The sequence below is a fragment of the Pelecanus crispus genome, chromosome 15 (genome assembly GCF_030463565.1).
Source record: "Pelecanus crispus isolate bPelCri1 chromosome 15, bPelCri1.pri, whole genome shotgun sequence".
NCBI classification, from domain to species: domain Eukaryota; kingdom Metazoa; phylum Chordata; class Aves; order Pelecaniformes; family Pelecanidae; genus Pelecanus; species Pelecanus crispus.
The window spans coordinates 3,268,361-3,283,265 of record NC_134657.1 but is presented as its reverse complement, the minus strand read 5'-3'; the positions used below and the strand labels follow the sequence as shown (position 1 = coordinate 3,283,265).

Below are 14,905 nucleotides of genomic sequence, written 5' to 3'. Positions count from 1 at the left end.
TTATGGCACCAGCTGAAGGGAATCCAGTGGCCAAGCACAGGGCAAGCTTCCCCGGCTCCTGGCCCGCTCGGTATTCAGCTCGCTCAGGCTTCAACATTAGACGAGTGCGCAAGCGCAGCGCGCTCACGTTCGTGCCCTCCGAACGCAGCCTGCGTCAACGGGCTGGGAGGTTCGGGCATGATTAAAAAAAAAAAACAAAACCACAAAAGAACAGGGAAAAAAGAAAAAAACAACCCTAAACCAAATCTCCTGCTAGATGGAGAGCAGTGAGCGCTTCTCATTATCTCCATGCGCTGCTCTGTATGTAAATGCAGTTTTCCTCATCCTGGAATGCTCTGGAAAAAAAAAAAATAAACCATCCTGTGGGTAGATGGTGATGATAAAAAGGGGTAAGACGGGGCTAAGCAGGGACGCGCGCGGACAAGGAGCCTCCGGCCTGTTTGGTGGGTAAGGAGCACGGATAATTCCAATGAAATTCCACAGCGCACCAGCTGCCCTCCCGAGATCTCTAGTTCTAGCACAGCCAAAGTCCGCTGATGAAGGGAATTAAGCATTTATTTGACGTTAAATTGATCTGAATTTTTTATTTCATGCGTAAAAGAACAACTATTCAATTATTTGGCAGCGGAGTCCCCAGCAAAATCAAGGAGCCTGCACGGGCTGAGCACCCACCCCTGCCCCAGGGGCTGCCGGAGGAAAGTCCGTCCTCACCTACAGAAGACGCAAGACAGAAACACCCGCGGCCGCCGGCACGATCGTGCCAGAGCCTTGAAAATCCCACAAAATTATTGCAGCTGAGGTAGGGGATTAGAAAGGAGGGCTTGGGAAGATCTGCCTCCGGCTAGCGCCGCCTAACCGCGGGCAGTTCTCGTTTCCTGTGCCTCGGTTTTCCCATCTCTGAAATGGGGCTAATCCCAATTACATCTCTTCACTGGAGGCGAGCGTCTCTGCAAGAAAACATTACACTGGGAAGCACGCGCGTCTCGGCAGCTAAAGCACCCATCGGCTGCGGGGACTCCTGTCTTTCCCATGCTCCTTTTTATTTTTACCCTAATTAATTAATTATCATCTCAGACTTGCTTTCAGCTGCCTGCTCTGTTCCCATTGAAAATCTCCTCGCATTCAGCTCCTGCGTTCAGCATCCTCCTGGGCGCTGCAATGAGTTGCCATGGAAAAAAAGCCATGATGTCACCTCTGCAAATAAAACTGCCAGACCCCAAATTTCACGTGTGTGGCTGGAGGAGGGGGAGAGGATCCCGACACACAGAGGGACACGGGGCTCTCGCCTCTGAAGAGGAACTAGGTGGATGGGGGGAAAGCATCAGATGATAATACTCGATAATCACAGGTTTTAGCTGGAAGGAAAAAAAAAAAAAATAGCAATAGTGAAGGGCCCGGCCCTGCCTGGCTAACGCACCAATATCAGCAAAATTGCACGAGGTGTGGACAAGATTTCTCGTGCACAGAAAGAAGTAACAGCTTAGATGGAAAGTTTCAGGCTGTGGGAGCAAATGAAGCGACTTCATTAAAAGGGAGGGTAAATATCGAGACAAGGAAGTAACCATCATCTTGGGAACTTCTGGCTGATGCCTCCAGGCTTGGCCATTTTCCTCCTCCTGCCACACCTAATAAAACCACGGATTAAGACCCTCCTCGAGGGCTGCTCCTTCCACGCAGGGTTCAAGGAAGCGCCGACGCCGCGCAGGGAACGGCAGCCCGGCGAGGAAATCCCGCAGGCTCTTCCCACGCTTCTTTCCTTTCTATTTTCCCTTTTTCTCACCTTTATTCCAGGAGCTTTAAAGAACAGGTTTCATATCGGATCTAAGCCAGGTCCTGCCCTAGAGCGACAGACGGGACACAAACAACTTTTCCGTGTTCCTGCCACTTCTACAGCCTCCGTGACTCAGTCGACAACCTTGTTTTTCACCTACATCTCTATTTCCGAGACAGAAAGAGCTGCGGTTCCCGTGCAAATGTCACAGCCGCCGCATGATTTCCCCCCAGCCTCAGCTCCCAAAGGGACACCGTTACAGGGGAAACCCCAGCCCCAGCCCCACACCATATGGGGGGCCAGACCCCACAGCAGGCAGCAAGGCAAGGCCAGACCCCCAGCCCCACACCATATGGGGGGCCAGACCCCACACTATGCAATGCACCAAGGCCTGACCCCCAGCCCCACTCCATACAGGGGGCCAGACCCCACAGCAGGCAGCAAGGCAAGGCCAGACCCCCAGCCCCACACCATACAGGGGGCCAGACCCCACAGCAGGCAGCAAGGCAAGGCCAGACCCCCAGCCCCACACCATACGGGGGGCCAGACCCCACAGCAGGCAGCAAGGCAAGGCCAGACCCCCAGCCCCACACCATACGGGGGGCCAGACCCCACAGCAGGCAGCAAGGCAAGGCCAGACCCCCAGCCCCACACCATACGGGGGGCCAGACCCCACAGCAGGCAGCAAGGCAAGGCCAGACCCCCAGCCCCACACCATACGGGGGGCCAGACCCCACAGCAGGCAGCAATACAGGCCATAACCCCAGCCCCACACCATGCAATGCACCAGGCCCTAACCCCAGCCCCACACCACATGGGGGACCAGACCCCACAGCAGGCAGCAAGGCAGGCCCTAATCCCAGCCCCACACCATACGGGGGGCCAGCCCCACAGCAGGCAGCAATACAGGCCCTAACCCCAGCCCCACACCATGCAATGCACCAGGCCCTGACCCCAGCCCCACATCACATGGGGGGCCAGACCCCACAGCAGGCAGCAAGGCAAGGCCAGACCCCCAGCCCCACACCATACGGGGGGCCAGACCCCACAGCAGGCAGCAAGGCAAGGCCAGACCCCCAGCCCCACACCATACGGGGGGCCAGACCCCACAGCAGGCAGCAAGGCAAGGCCAGACCCCCAGCCCCACACCATACGGGGGGCCAGACCCCACAGCAGGCAGCAAGGCAAGGCCAGACCCCCAGCCCCACACCATACGGGGGGCCAGACCCCACAGCAGGCAGCAATACAGGCCATAACCCCAGCCCCACACCATACAGGGGGCCAGACCCCACAGCAGGCAGCAATACAGGCCATAACCCCAGCCCCACACCATACAGAGGGCCTGGCCCCACACCATGCAATGCACCAGGCCCTAACCCCAGCCCCACACCACATGGGGGACCAGACCCCACAGCAGGCAGCAAGGCAGGCCCTAATCCCAGCCCCACACCATACGGGGGGCCAGCCCCACAGCAGGCAGCAATACAGGCCCTAACCCCAGCCCCACACCATGCAATGCACCAGGCCCTGACCCCAGCCCCACATCACATGGGGGGCCAGACCCCACAGCAGGCAGCAAGGCAGGGCCTGACCCCAGCCCCACACCATACGGGGGTCCAGCCCCACAGCAGGCAGCAGTACAGGCCCTAACCCCAGCCCCACACCATACATGGCGCCTGGCCCCACACCATGCAATGCACCAGGCCCTGACCCCAGCCCCACATCACATGGGGGACCAGACCCCACAGCAGGCAGCAAGCCAGGCCCTAATCCCAGCCCCACACCATACGGGGGTCCAGCCCCACAGCAGGCAGCAATACAGGCCCTAACCCCAGCCCCACACCATACATGGTGCCTGGCCCCACACCATGCAATGCACCAGGCCCTGACCCCAGCCCCACACCATACGGGGGTCCAGCCCCACAGCAGGCCGGGTCTGTGCCCCACACCGAGGCCTGGCCGGACCCCACGCCCCCCAGCGCAGCCCGGGCTGGGCCGGACGCCCCCGCCCCTCTCTGTCCCCGCCGTCCCCCTCTGTGCCGCCTTTACTCCCGCCCCCCGGAACGCCTCGCTCCCGGAACGCCGCCGCCGCGGCCGCGGTTGCCGCCGGACCCGGGGGGGGGGGGGTGGCGGCGGCGCAGGCGCCCTTCCCGCGGCCGGCGCCATTGCGGCTGCTCACGGCGAGCCCGGCGCCAGCGCCCCGGCCCGGACATGGCCACCGACTCCTGGGCCCTGGCCGTGGACGAGCAGGAGGCGGCGGCCGAGTCGGTGAGCGCGGAGCCGGGGCGGGGGGAGGCCGGGGGGCCCTGGCGGCGGCCCGGCCCTGAGGCGCGGGGCCCCCGGGGCTGCGACGCCGCCGCCGCCGCCTCGCAGAAAACAGCGAGCGCCGGAAACCCCTTTTTCTCCCCATTTTCTGTTCTGGCGCATCAGAGGGGCAGGGGGGCTTCTGGGCTCCCCCTGCGCGGCGGGGCCCTGCCCGCAGCACCGCCTCGGGGTGTCCCTGGGCCTGGGGGCTTCCTTTAGGAACCAAAAAAAGAAAAAGCCCTTTTCTTTATTTTTTTTTTTTTCTAATTTCCCCCCCACCTTCATTTTTTGAGTATCAAAAGGGCAGGGTCCTTCCCCCTCGCCCTGCCCGCAGGCACAGCCCTGTCAGCAGCACCCCTTCGGAGGCGGCCGCCGAGCCCGCGGTCTTCATCCAAACCCCCCCCCCCCCCCCCAAAAAAAAAAAAAATCCCTTTTTTCCTTTCTTTTTTTTTTTGTGACAAGATCTAAATTTGTTTGAAATGTTGGGATTTTTCATTTTTCTGAGCCGCTCCAAGCGCTGCGCTTCAGCGTGGAAAGCATTAACTCGGGCCCTGGGATGCGGCAAGACCCTCGGGGCTTCCCTCCCTGTCACATTTCGGGGTAAAACAAACCCTCGGCGAGAGGGACGCGTCCTGGGGCAGCTTCTGGCAGCCGGCGCTGCGCTTGCCTTGGAGTTTCCATCCTGGAATGTACATTTTTTTTTTCCCATTTGCCCTCAGCAGAGGTATTAGGGAGTGGAGATGCAGGGACAGAAAACCAAATCCCTCCTCCGTGTCGTCATCGTTACAGCTGAGAAAAAGTCGTGTTTGCCTTAAAACTCTTGAAATGGAGTTCGTCTCGCTAACTTCATCTCGTTTGCCTTCGAGCACGGGTTTTTGCCAGGGCCTCTGCAATCGTTTTAGCCAGCGGTGAATCTGGAAGCCTTGATGAAAGCTGAGGTTTTCCCGGCTGGTAGTAAAACGTAGGTACGGTAGCTTTTGAACGACTCTGATTTTGTGTTTTTCCTCACTTGTAGTTGAGCAGTTTACACCTGAAGGAGGAAAAAACCAAACCAGATGCTAACGGTGAGTTACAGCCGCTCAAATGGTCTTAGAAAGGGCGTCATGTTTTCCTGTTGGGTTTGGAGCGCTGCTGCCAAAGTAAATTCCTGATTCATCAAGAAATTCCAGAAAAGGGAAGCGTAAAGCTAAGATTAAACAGCAGCCTAGACTAAATATCTGGCGCTCGCGCTTGTTCTGCTAGGCTCGCTTTTTAAAATCGCGTTTCGCTGTATTTGAGGAGCTGTGGGGGCAAAATCTGTCGGTATGGTTGATAAACTTCAGCTTGGCCGTACAGAGCGAGCCGGCGCTTGGCTTTCTTGGGCGCAGCGATAGAGCGGGGCTCTCGTCAGGAAAATGGGCTGCTTTGGAGCTTTCCCCACCGTATTAAAAACCTAAAACTCTGCAGGTGTGGGCTGCCTGACCTCACATCTGCCCCAAACCCGCCTGTTTGAATTTAGGTGCTGTTGTCAAGGCAGATGACAACGTGGAGAAGACGGAGGATGAGGAGAAGGGTAAGTGCCGCCTTGGAAAAAAAAGCTTCGGCAGGGAATCGTTGAAAAGAAATTAATTGCGTATATACTTAAAGTAAGTCTGCCTTATGTCTCAGGATGGATGATCTTGTATCCCACCCCAAGGACTTAATTGTAAGACATGTTCTTCATAATACTTTTAAAGCCATTGGGTCCTGTAATAACTTGGGAGACTCCTGGATTAGAGTGGAGAGAAATAAGGGGATAGCAGTATCCTCAAAGGCAGGACTGGATACAGGAGCAGCTGGATAACCTGGCGCTGCAATTGCTGTAGCAGCCAACATGTTGCATTTATGAAATGGCTGTTAAGAGGTGGGTAACGGCTCTAAATCCTTCAGAAGGTGGCTTTAGAGAAACTTGCTTTAGGAAACAGATTTATTGGGAAAAACCCCAAAGTGCAGGAGTTTAGCCTTCTGTTTTGAATCATAGAATCATAGAATCATCTAGGTTGGAAAAGACCTTTAAGATCATCCAGTCCAACCATTAATCTCACTTATCCACAGCCCTTGCTGCATTTCAGCCCTGAAATCTTTCTAAGGTACCGTTTGTCCTCAAATTTTCCTTAAAAAGACAAAAAAAACCCTTCTAAAAGGTGTCTGCCCACGCGTCAGATAATAGTGAGGCTTTTAACCCTGTCCCGCCTTCCGGTTAGGTGCTAAGCTATAATACCTTAAATAAGCAGAGTTCTGTATCTGTTAAGGTCTCCCTTAAAGCAGCGCTTGCTTTGGTTTGTCTTTCTGGATGTTAAATGTGAATCTCTGGGATGTCTCGAGAGATGTCTCATTCAGGACGTTTGGACTCTTTTAGGACATTGCTCTGTAATCGAGAATTTCAGTATTTGGATGCATCTCATCCTTTTTTAAGTGGCTTGGTAATGCAGCGTTTCAGCGGGAGCGACACCTGAAGCAGGCTGCGATTTATTTATTTTTCCTACCTCCTTTTTCAACAGAGGACAGAGCTGCCCAGTCCTTACTGAACAAGCTAATCCGCAGTAACTTGGTCGACACAACAAATCAAGTGGAGGTGCTGCAGAGGGATCCCACATCGCCTCTCTACTCCGTGAAGTCTTTTGAGGAGCTGCGACTGTAAGTGCCTGTCGGTTCAAAGCTGCCGGAAGGGCAATGCTGGGATGAGCCAGAGGCTTCTCTGCGTTGAGCTCTTAAAACCGGGCAGCAGAAATATTAAACAGGCTCCCTTATGACTGTATTTTTCAGCCCACTCAGTTGTAGGAAGCCACGTTCTTGAAGTCGGGGGGAGCAGCGTTGACTCACTTTTGGTGAGGCTGCGAGAGCAGATGCGAATTTGGAGCCGATCAGATAGCGGGAGCCTCCCCTCGTGTCCTGATAGATTCCCTGGCTGCGTAGGAGATAGCGCTTCAAAGTACATGGGTTTCTGTTTCGAGTTACTGCAAATTTGTCATTAATAAATTAGCATATCATTTACCGTATTATTTAAATGCAAGGAGAATTATTTTATCTCGGTGCCTTGTGAAGGCTTCCCTCTGAAACGAGCTCATTTGAAGCCCGGGTCGGTGCAGAGCTAGCATTGCTTTCTGTAATCCGCTCTAGCCACGCTATTCTCAATTTTCACGCGCGGTTTTTGGTCTTCAAACGCACACCGGAGCTCGCGTGGGATAAGCTGGAGGAGGCGAGCAGAGGAGGGAGGGCTGTCCTTCCACGGCCACTGTCGCCAGGGTTGCGAGAACTGCAAAGCGAGAACTTTTCCATGTCGGAGGCATCGCTGTTTGGCCAGCGGCTCTGCAGCGAATGCAGGGAGGCTCGGCGCAGGTGTTCCGGCAGCACGGCAGTGTTTTGGAAAACACGCGATTTGTTTTACTGGCAGAAGTAACGAACACAACCATCTTCTCTTCCTGTTCTCTGCTGGTTATTTGTGAAGGTCCAGCAGCAGTGAATAATACAAAGGGGAAAAGCTTTATCTTTTCTCTGCCAGCGGGACTGGATTTATGTACTGGAGAGGCTACTAGCGTTAGTATTTTCTGACCTTTCCTATTGAACACTTTTACCAGTGGAGCTTTCAAGCAACGATAGCTGTATTTAAGGCATGATAGATTTATCTCTTTTTTTTTTTTTTTAAATGTGCTAAAAAGGCTGTCTTGTTGGGATTGTTGTTGGTTATATCAGTGATCTCAGTTTTGTTGCTCTTTTGCAAGCTCCATGGGGAAATCGGAGCCAATGAGACTTCTCACCGTGAAATGTCAGGATGTCGTTTCACTTTGTTAACGTTAGTGCCTGAATGTCTACAAAACAAGCCGAGGTCCTGTAGTGCCTGTTAGACTAATTCCCACCTTTCAGTAGCCAAACAATCCAAGGGAGTTAATGGTGGGGGCAGTCGGACTAATTGAGTCTTCATTTTGTTATGACTTGGTGTATCCTTGGCAACTGTTGCAGAGTTGGGCTTCGTACGTCCTTGCTTCTGAGCAGCACAAGGTTACGTTTTTCAAAGAGCTTTTGTTCCAGCCGTCGTCTGAAAGTAATACGGGATTTTTAAAAAGCATGTTGTGCTGAATAGGAAGTTCTTAACAGTGGGAAATGGTGGGCAGGAAACCCGTAACCTGCTTTGAAAGGAAAGCCCTTGCTTCTGAGCACCACTGACAGCACTCCAGTCAGCCCTTGGAGGTCGCCGGCTAAGAGTTTGCTAGCACCGTAACCTGAATTTTCGGTTGTTCTTGGATGTCCTTGTCTCGACAACTGCCTGCTGAGACTAGAAAGCTCCCTTGAGAAAAAGCAATTGATGAGCAGCTGACGACTAGCGGCGTCACCACGCGCTGCGGTCGGAGTGCTGGGTTATAAGCATGGGTCACTAGGCGTAGTCGCGGTGAACTAACCTTATCCGTCATTTACCAGTTTTGTGCGCTAAGCCAGCGTCGCTCTGGTGTTAAGATGTCAGTTTGTATTACAGAATCCATCACGACTTAGCGAAGCCCTTGCAGTGATTTCACGACGTTACGCTTCATTCTGTTCCTCACGTACGGAGGTCGCTTCGTCCCGTATTTGAGTCTTCAAGGAGTGATAATTTTGGCGCCGAGATTAGGCGTCGCTGAGGAAAAGGGATTGGCCTAAAGGACAGGATTAATGCTCTCTGCTCTGAGATTCCCGGGATTGTCTGAAAAGCGGCTTTAGAACAAGCCCAGCGCTAGCCTTAGAGCTGTGACACAAGGTTTTCCACGTAGCTGTGAAAGGCAGGCGTGCAGGCTGACGTACTAAATCGAGGGGTTTTCGCAAAGCTTCCTTTCCAAACTCTCTGCTGTCACTTCTTGTGGCTTCCAGGCACTGACCGTAGTCACCTCACCGGTGCCATGACAGCGGGTGCACGGAAAGGGGCAGCTCTAGGTCCGGGTGCAAGGTTTTTTCTCACCTCTTTGTACGCAAATGAAACCCAAATGTACTTTAATAGGTCACGCTATAAAAACTCCTCTGTTTTCAGGAAACCACAGCTCCTGCAAGGAGTCTATGCCATGGGCTTCAACAGACCATCTAAGATACAAGAGAATGCCCTGCCCATGATGCTTGCTGAACCGTATGTACACACACTTTCTACTCCCTTCCAGTGTAGGAAGGATTTGAAAGATATTAGTGTGCTGTTACTGAGCTTTGGAGGGGAGGGTGGTGACGGGGGAGCTGTGGTGAAAGGCTTCCCATGCCACGCTGCTTCTGTGGTCACGAACTGCGTGACAGCAACCCTGGATTTGTCTTTTCCTAGGGCTGGTACTGAACACACAGTGCCGCGGTGTTCGGCTGAGGTCAATCCGGTTTTCCTAGTCAGCGTAGGGGAGAAATAATAAGGCTGCTGTGGAACGTAGCTCCAGAAATCCTGGGAGTAGCTGAGGTGCCGCGTTGCCTGTGTGGCTGGTTTTCCTCTCCGCGCCCCTGAGCTGAAATGAAGCGTTAAGACGCTAGAGGGAGATGTGCAAAATGGAAAAGAACTGCCAGATAATCGCAGTTTTCCTTCCAAATCTCCATAACCAAGAGGTGCTGAAAGAGAAAGTTGGTAGAGGGCAGAAACTTGGGCCCTGTGGAGCGTAGCTGGTCAAGTTAGGCACCAGTCCAGAGCCGTGGTAAATCTACAAGGTATTAAAATGCCACTTGCGTTTTCTTTATCGTTCACCCCCATGCATACGTTGTCCGGGTGGTTCATCTCGTTGAGCTCGTGTCTGCTCTATGTTCTGCAGCCCACAGAACTTGATCGCACAATCTCAGTCCGGTACTGGCAAGACGGCTGCCTTTGTCCTGGCCATGCTCAGTCGTGTTGAACCTGGGAACAAGTACCCACAGGTAAAGTTTTGGGGATGTGACTGTTTTGGGGGGTTTAGTGGCCCCCGAGTGACGAGGCTGGGCTTGTGTTGAGACCGTCTATAGTAAATTCATAGCCTGATGAAGCCATCTCTGTGATGCCTTTTATGTAAACTGCTTAGCAGGGGCTGGTGATTCAGGGATCTATCAAAATGCCTTTATGCAAAAGACGTGGATTTTACTAACAGCTTCTTCCTTTCAGTCCCTCCTTTGCATCACTCAGGGTGCCGTTGCTCTGTGAGGAGTTAAATCGGGGGGATATCATTCTGGGAGAAATTAAAATGGAGAAATATTGCAGGCTGAAGGGGGTTAAGTAAGTGAAATTTGGGATGGGAGAGAAGATGTCTGTGACAATAGAGCAGAATGCCCAGAAAGGGGCTTTTGTAACCAAATTTCCTTATGATCTAGTCGAGCAGTTTTACCAAGGCTACAATTCTTTCCTTAAAAATGCCATTCTTATCTCTTGGTCTAACTGTAGGCGTTACGGTCCTTGTCACTACTGCCCGTACATGTCCCCCAGCAGAGTATCTGCTCTCTCAATTCTGAGGAGCAGGATTGAACGCAGAAAGCCAGGAGCTAGGTGACTGTATCGTACCCGTTCATTCCCCGAGTTTCAGGATGCAGAACAGATGGGCTTTCAGAAACTGTTCAGCTGCTCGCATAGAATCATAGAATCATTTAGGTTGAAAAAGCCCTTTAAGATCATCCAGTCCAACCATTAACCTCACACCACCAAGTCCACCACTAAACCAATTCATGCTCGTCTTCAGGAAATCTTCATTAATAAGGATTTTAAAAAGCAAGTGTGATAGTGTTGCCTAGGATGTTGGTCATCTCAAACGCGTTATCCTTCTCTCCCTCCAGTGTTTGTGCCTTTCCCCAACATACGAGCTGGCGCTTCAAACAGGAAAAGTGATTGAACAAATGGGAAAGTTTTATCCGGAGCTGAAACTTGCCTATGCTGTCCGAGGCAATAAATGTGAGTAAGGTGAAACGCTACCAACAGACCGTAAATGAGAAAATCGTGTTCCTCGTGTGCAGCACAGTAAATGAACAGTGGAGCAGTCAGATGGTGAAATAGGCTAGTTCAGAGCGAGGCAGAGCATTCCACTGTCTGCGCAGCCATCTTATGAAAGCCTTCCTTTCTGTCCCGGCAGTGGAGAGAGGTCAGAAGATCTCCGAGCAGATCGTAATTGGCACACCCGGCACCGTGCTGGACTGGTGTTCCAAACTGAAATTCATAGATCCCAAGAAAATCAAAGTGTTCGTCTTGGATGAGGCTGACGTGATGATAGCAACCCAGGGCCATCAGGACCAGAGCATCCGCATTCAGAGGTAAGGACTCGGCGTACGTTGCCCGAGGTGATTTTTGTTTCTTTCGATTATAGCTGTTTTGTAACATAGGGACAGTGGGGCTAGATTCTTGACCGGTGTCTTCACCGATAGAGCAACAAGATTAAAATGATATATTTAGCTCTAATCCAGATGGTTAATAGAGGCAGAATGTCAGGGGATGACAAGCAGTTTCATTTTCTTACAGAATAAAAAGCCTGTCCCTGGAGCAGGGTTAATTCATTTTTAAGAATGCAAGTCTGGATGCCACTGGTCCATGAGGGAACGATCAGGTGTTGGTAAGATTAGCATTAGTCTTTCCAGCCACTGAAATAACTGGTTCTGAGGTTATTGTTCTGCTTTGCCCGCAGCATTAATCCCATCAGGATATCAGGGGGGTGACAGTGGTGCGTTGGGAACCCTGCCCATTTTGCTCTCTCTTGCAGAATGCTCCCCAGGGACTGCCAGATGCTTCTGTTTTCAGCCACTTTTGAGGATTCTGTCTGGAAGTTTGCTCAAAAAGTTGTTCCTGACCCAAACATTATCAAACTGAAGCGAGAAGAGGAGACGCTGGACACTATTAAGCAGTATTACGTTCTGTGCAATAACAGAGATGAGAAGTTCCAGGCTCTCTGTAATATCTACGGCGCTATCACCATTGCCCAGGCCATGATCTTCTGCCACGTGAGTCCTTTCGGGGCACGTTAGTCCCAACGACCCCGCTAGTGTCTGCTATTGCTAAAAACCTGGCCAGGCATGCTTTTCAGAGAGGAACTGAGAACATGAATTGCCCTTTTCTTTGGCTTTTCTGGCTCCCTCTTTGAGTGAAATCTTGAGAGCCAGGATAGCACTAGCTGGCTTGTTTGTCTGGGTTTGTCCGTCCAGGTAATTTTTATTCTTGAAGTCCTCTGAAACAAAGATCAGAGTAACGCACCGTTTTCCTAAACAAAGTATTACTTAGAACTACTGAAAAATACCAAAAACTTGAGGTTGGAAAATGGATAAAAACAGGGCAGAATGAGGGATGGGGAAGCCTTGTAGTTCTGCAGCTGATACATTACTTTTCCTGGGACTCCATTTCCCTCAGGTAATTGGTGATATATCTCTGGGGTCTCCTGTGAATCATACCGAGACTTCTTTTTTTCTGGAAGCCACCATAACTTGTAGGAAAAAGCAGTGCTGACAGCACCAGAACAGCCACGTAAAGCTAGCTCAGACAAGATAAAACCTGTATTTGGAGTCTGCTGCAGCAGTCTGCTTTTATGCTGTCTTGAGATGTAATAATACCAGACATAATCAGAGCTCGGAAAAACATCATAATTGGAAACTGTTTAATTCAAGACTGTGTAGAGCCTCTGTTGGATTTCACAACTATATTCAGCTCTAACCCTGCCATTTTCCAAGCGTAGTAGTTTGGTTTTCTTGACAGTGCTCGTGAGTGTTTAGCGTACGTATGTAATCCCTCGTAGAGCGAAAGCTGAGGAGCAGAGCACAAAGAAAAAACGTCTGCTTTTCTTAAACAAGGGTTCCTGTGGCGGCAGATGCACACTCTCCTATTTCTGATACGGGAGCGCAGTTTGTAACGGGGAGGGCACGGCGCTTAGGAGCTGTTTCCTTTCGAGGTATAAAAACTGAGCAGCCGCGGAGCTTCCAGTCAGCCCCAGAGAGGTTTGTTCCAGCTTCACAGCATGAAAACTTCCTCCCAAAGACGGGCCTCGCTTTGTGTTTCAGACTCGGAAGACGGCCGGCTGGCTGGCGGCGGAGCTCTCGAAGGAAGGCCATCAGGTGGCACTGCTCAGTGGGGAAATGATGGTGGAACAGAGAGCCGCAGTGATAGAGCGTTTCCGAGAGGGCAAGGAAAAGGTGCTGGTGACCACAAACGTCTGTGCCAGAGGTAGGGCACGGCACGGCAGAGCTGGGCCAGGGAGGGGCAGAAGCAGCGGTTCCTAAGATAAGGTAGTGCTGGCCGGCTTGCAGAAAGAATTCATATCCTCAGGTGGTCCCGTCTGGAGAGGTGAGGGTCCTTAAAGGAATTCCTGGACTTTTTTGGGCTGCTGGCCTTGTCTGTGCATCGAAAGATGCCTGTGGGCAAACACAGGACTCCTTGTAGGCTTCCTGCAGCTTGAGGTGAGAAAGTCCGTCCTGTGAGAATTCTGTGCTTCAGGCGCCAAGCCCGGCTTGTACTGCTGACCCTCAGTGTTTAAAATAAACATGTTCCGAAATAGGGAAATCTGAAAAGTGCTGAACTCCAGTAGGAATTTGTGTTGCAATTTGACATCTTAGAACAGTTAAGACAACATACTACTCTGAAAAAACAAGAGGCCTTTACGGCTTTGGAGAGGAGGAGTTTCCAGAATATATAAGTGCTGGATAAAGCTGAGCAGCTCCAACTGTTTTTCTGTTAGCCATTTCAGTGGGATTCTCTGGTGCAACAGCTAGGTGGTTTTTATTTCAAAGTGCCCCGTAAGGATATTGTGGAAAAGATCCATTCAGAGTTTGAGACCGTCTTTTACCTCCTCGCTCAATGTGGAGGCAGCCACGCGCAGCTCTCTGAAAGCCGTCGGGAATTCTGCTGCTGGGTAGCCTGGGTACGGTGACCGAACTGCAGGCAGAGGCGGCTGTTCCTGCTATAAAACGCTTTAAACGTAGTTGTGTAATCTCCTGCTTTCTTTTTATCAGGGATCGATGTAGAGCAGGTCTCCGTTGTTATCAATTTTGACCTTCCTGTGGATAAGGATGGAAATCCAGATAATGAGACCTACCTGCACCGGATTGGGCGTACAGGTCGCTTTGGCAAGCGAGGACTGGCTATTAACATGGTGGACAGCAAGCACAGCATGAATATTCTCAACAGAATCCAGGAACATTTCAGTACGTACCCTCAGACTTTCTTCTTTCTCTAAAACTAGATGTTATTTCTGCAGAATTTTGACTAGCTCTATTCCGAGCAGATCTAACGCGTATTTGTCGAGCCTTAAACTGACCACGGAAGAGCTCCTCAGCTACGTTTTGTGTAATGTCGCTTAGGATGGTGAACTGCTCCAGATGATAGGAGCAGAAATAAGTCAAGTTGTCTGTTTGCTGGCTACCTGGATAGTCCTTAAAATGGATGTTCCAGAGATGGGTAACATTCGAGCGCCCGGATGGGCCTTTGATAAAAGAAAAAAGTTTTATGTTGTAGTTTTAAAACCTGACTGAACAGTTTGTGGATAAACCTGAACTCCTCAAGACCAGCTAAAGAAAGCAGCTTTCCCTTCTCTGCTCTGTGTTATGAAATCTGACTTATTTCTCATCTTTCCCAGACAAAAAGATAAACAAATTGGATACTGACGACTTGGATGAGATTGAGAAGATAACTAACTGAAGTACAGCTGCTGGAACTGGTGTGTACCCTGCTGTGGAAGCTCTCCCACTACAATTGGATCAGCGTTCAGATTGGCACGCCTCTCAGCTAGTCCCTAAGAGGACTCTTTAAGATATGAGTACACAAAAATTACCTCATTTTAAAAATTGCAGTTGGACTTCAAATTGTGCAACTATGGGGAAGAAGAGGAAATGTTTACAGAAGCTTTTAACATTTCTTAGTTTAGCCTTAAAACGGGAGGATCTTCTGAATCT

The 14,905-nt window shown here is 51.3% G+C and overlaps 1 protein-coding gene across 3 annotated transcripts; it reads left to right on the top strand.

The window, feature by feature from the left end:
• The first annotated feature begins 3,982 nt into the window (after positions 1-3,982).
• Positions 3,983-14,903, top strand: LOC104025125 (ATP-dependent RNA helicase DDX19B). Of its 3 annotated transcripts, XM_075721495.1 has the most exons (12): positions 3,983-4,039; positions 5,091-5,139; positions 5,574-5,627; positions 6,595-6,730; positions 9,090-9,182; positions 9,835-9,937; positions 10,820-10,934; positions 11,113-11,290; positions 11,734-11,971; positions 13,019-13,181; positions 13,967-14,158; positions 14,590-14,903. In XM_075721495.1, exons 1-12 carry the CDS (start codon positions 3,983-3,985, stop codon positions 14,649-14,651), a joined length of 1,440 nt encoding a protein of 479 aa, XP_075577610.1. In that variant the 3' UTR covers positions 14,652-14,903. The 3 variants fall into 3 exon arrangements, with proteins under 3 accessions (XP_075577610.1, XP_075577611.1, XP_075577612.1); XM_075721496.1 differs by lacking the exon at positions 9,090-9,182; XM_075721497.1 differs by lacking the exons at positions 3,983-4,039; positions 5,091-5,139; positions 5,574-5,627; positions 6,595-6,730; positions 9,090-9,182 and adding an exon at positions 9,705-9,733.
• The last annotated feature ends 2 nt before the right edge of the window (positions 14,904-14,905 follow it).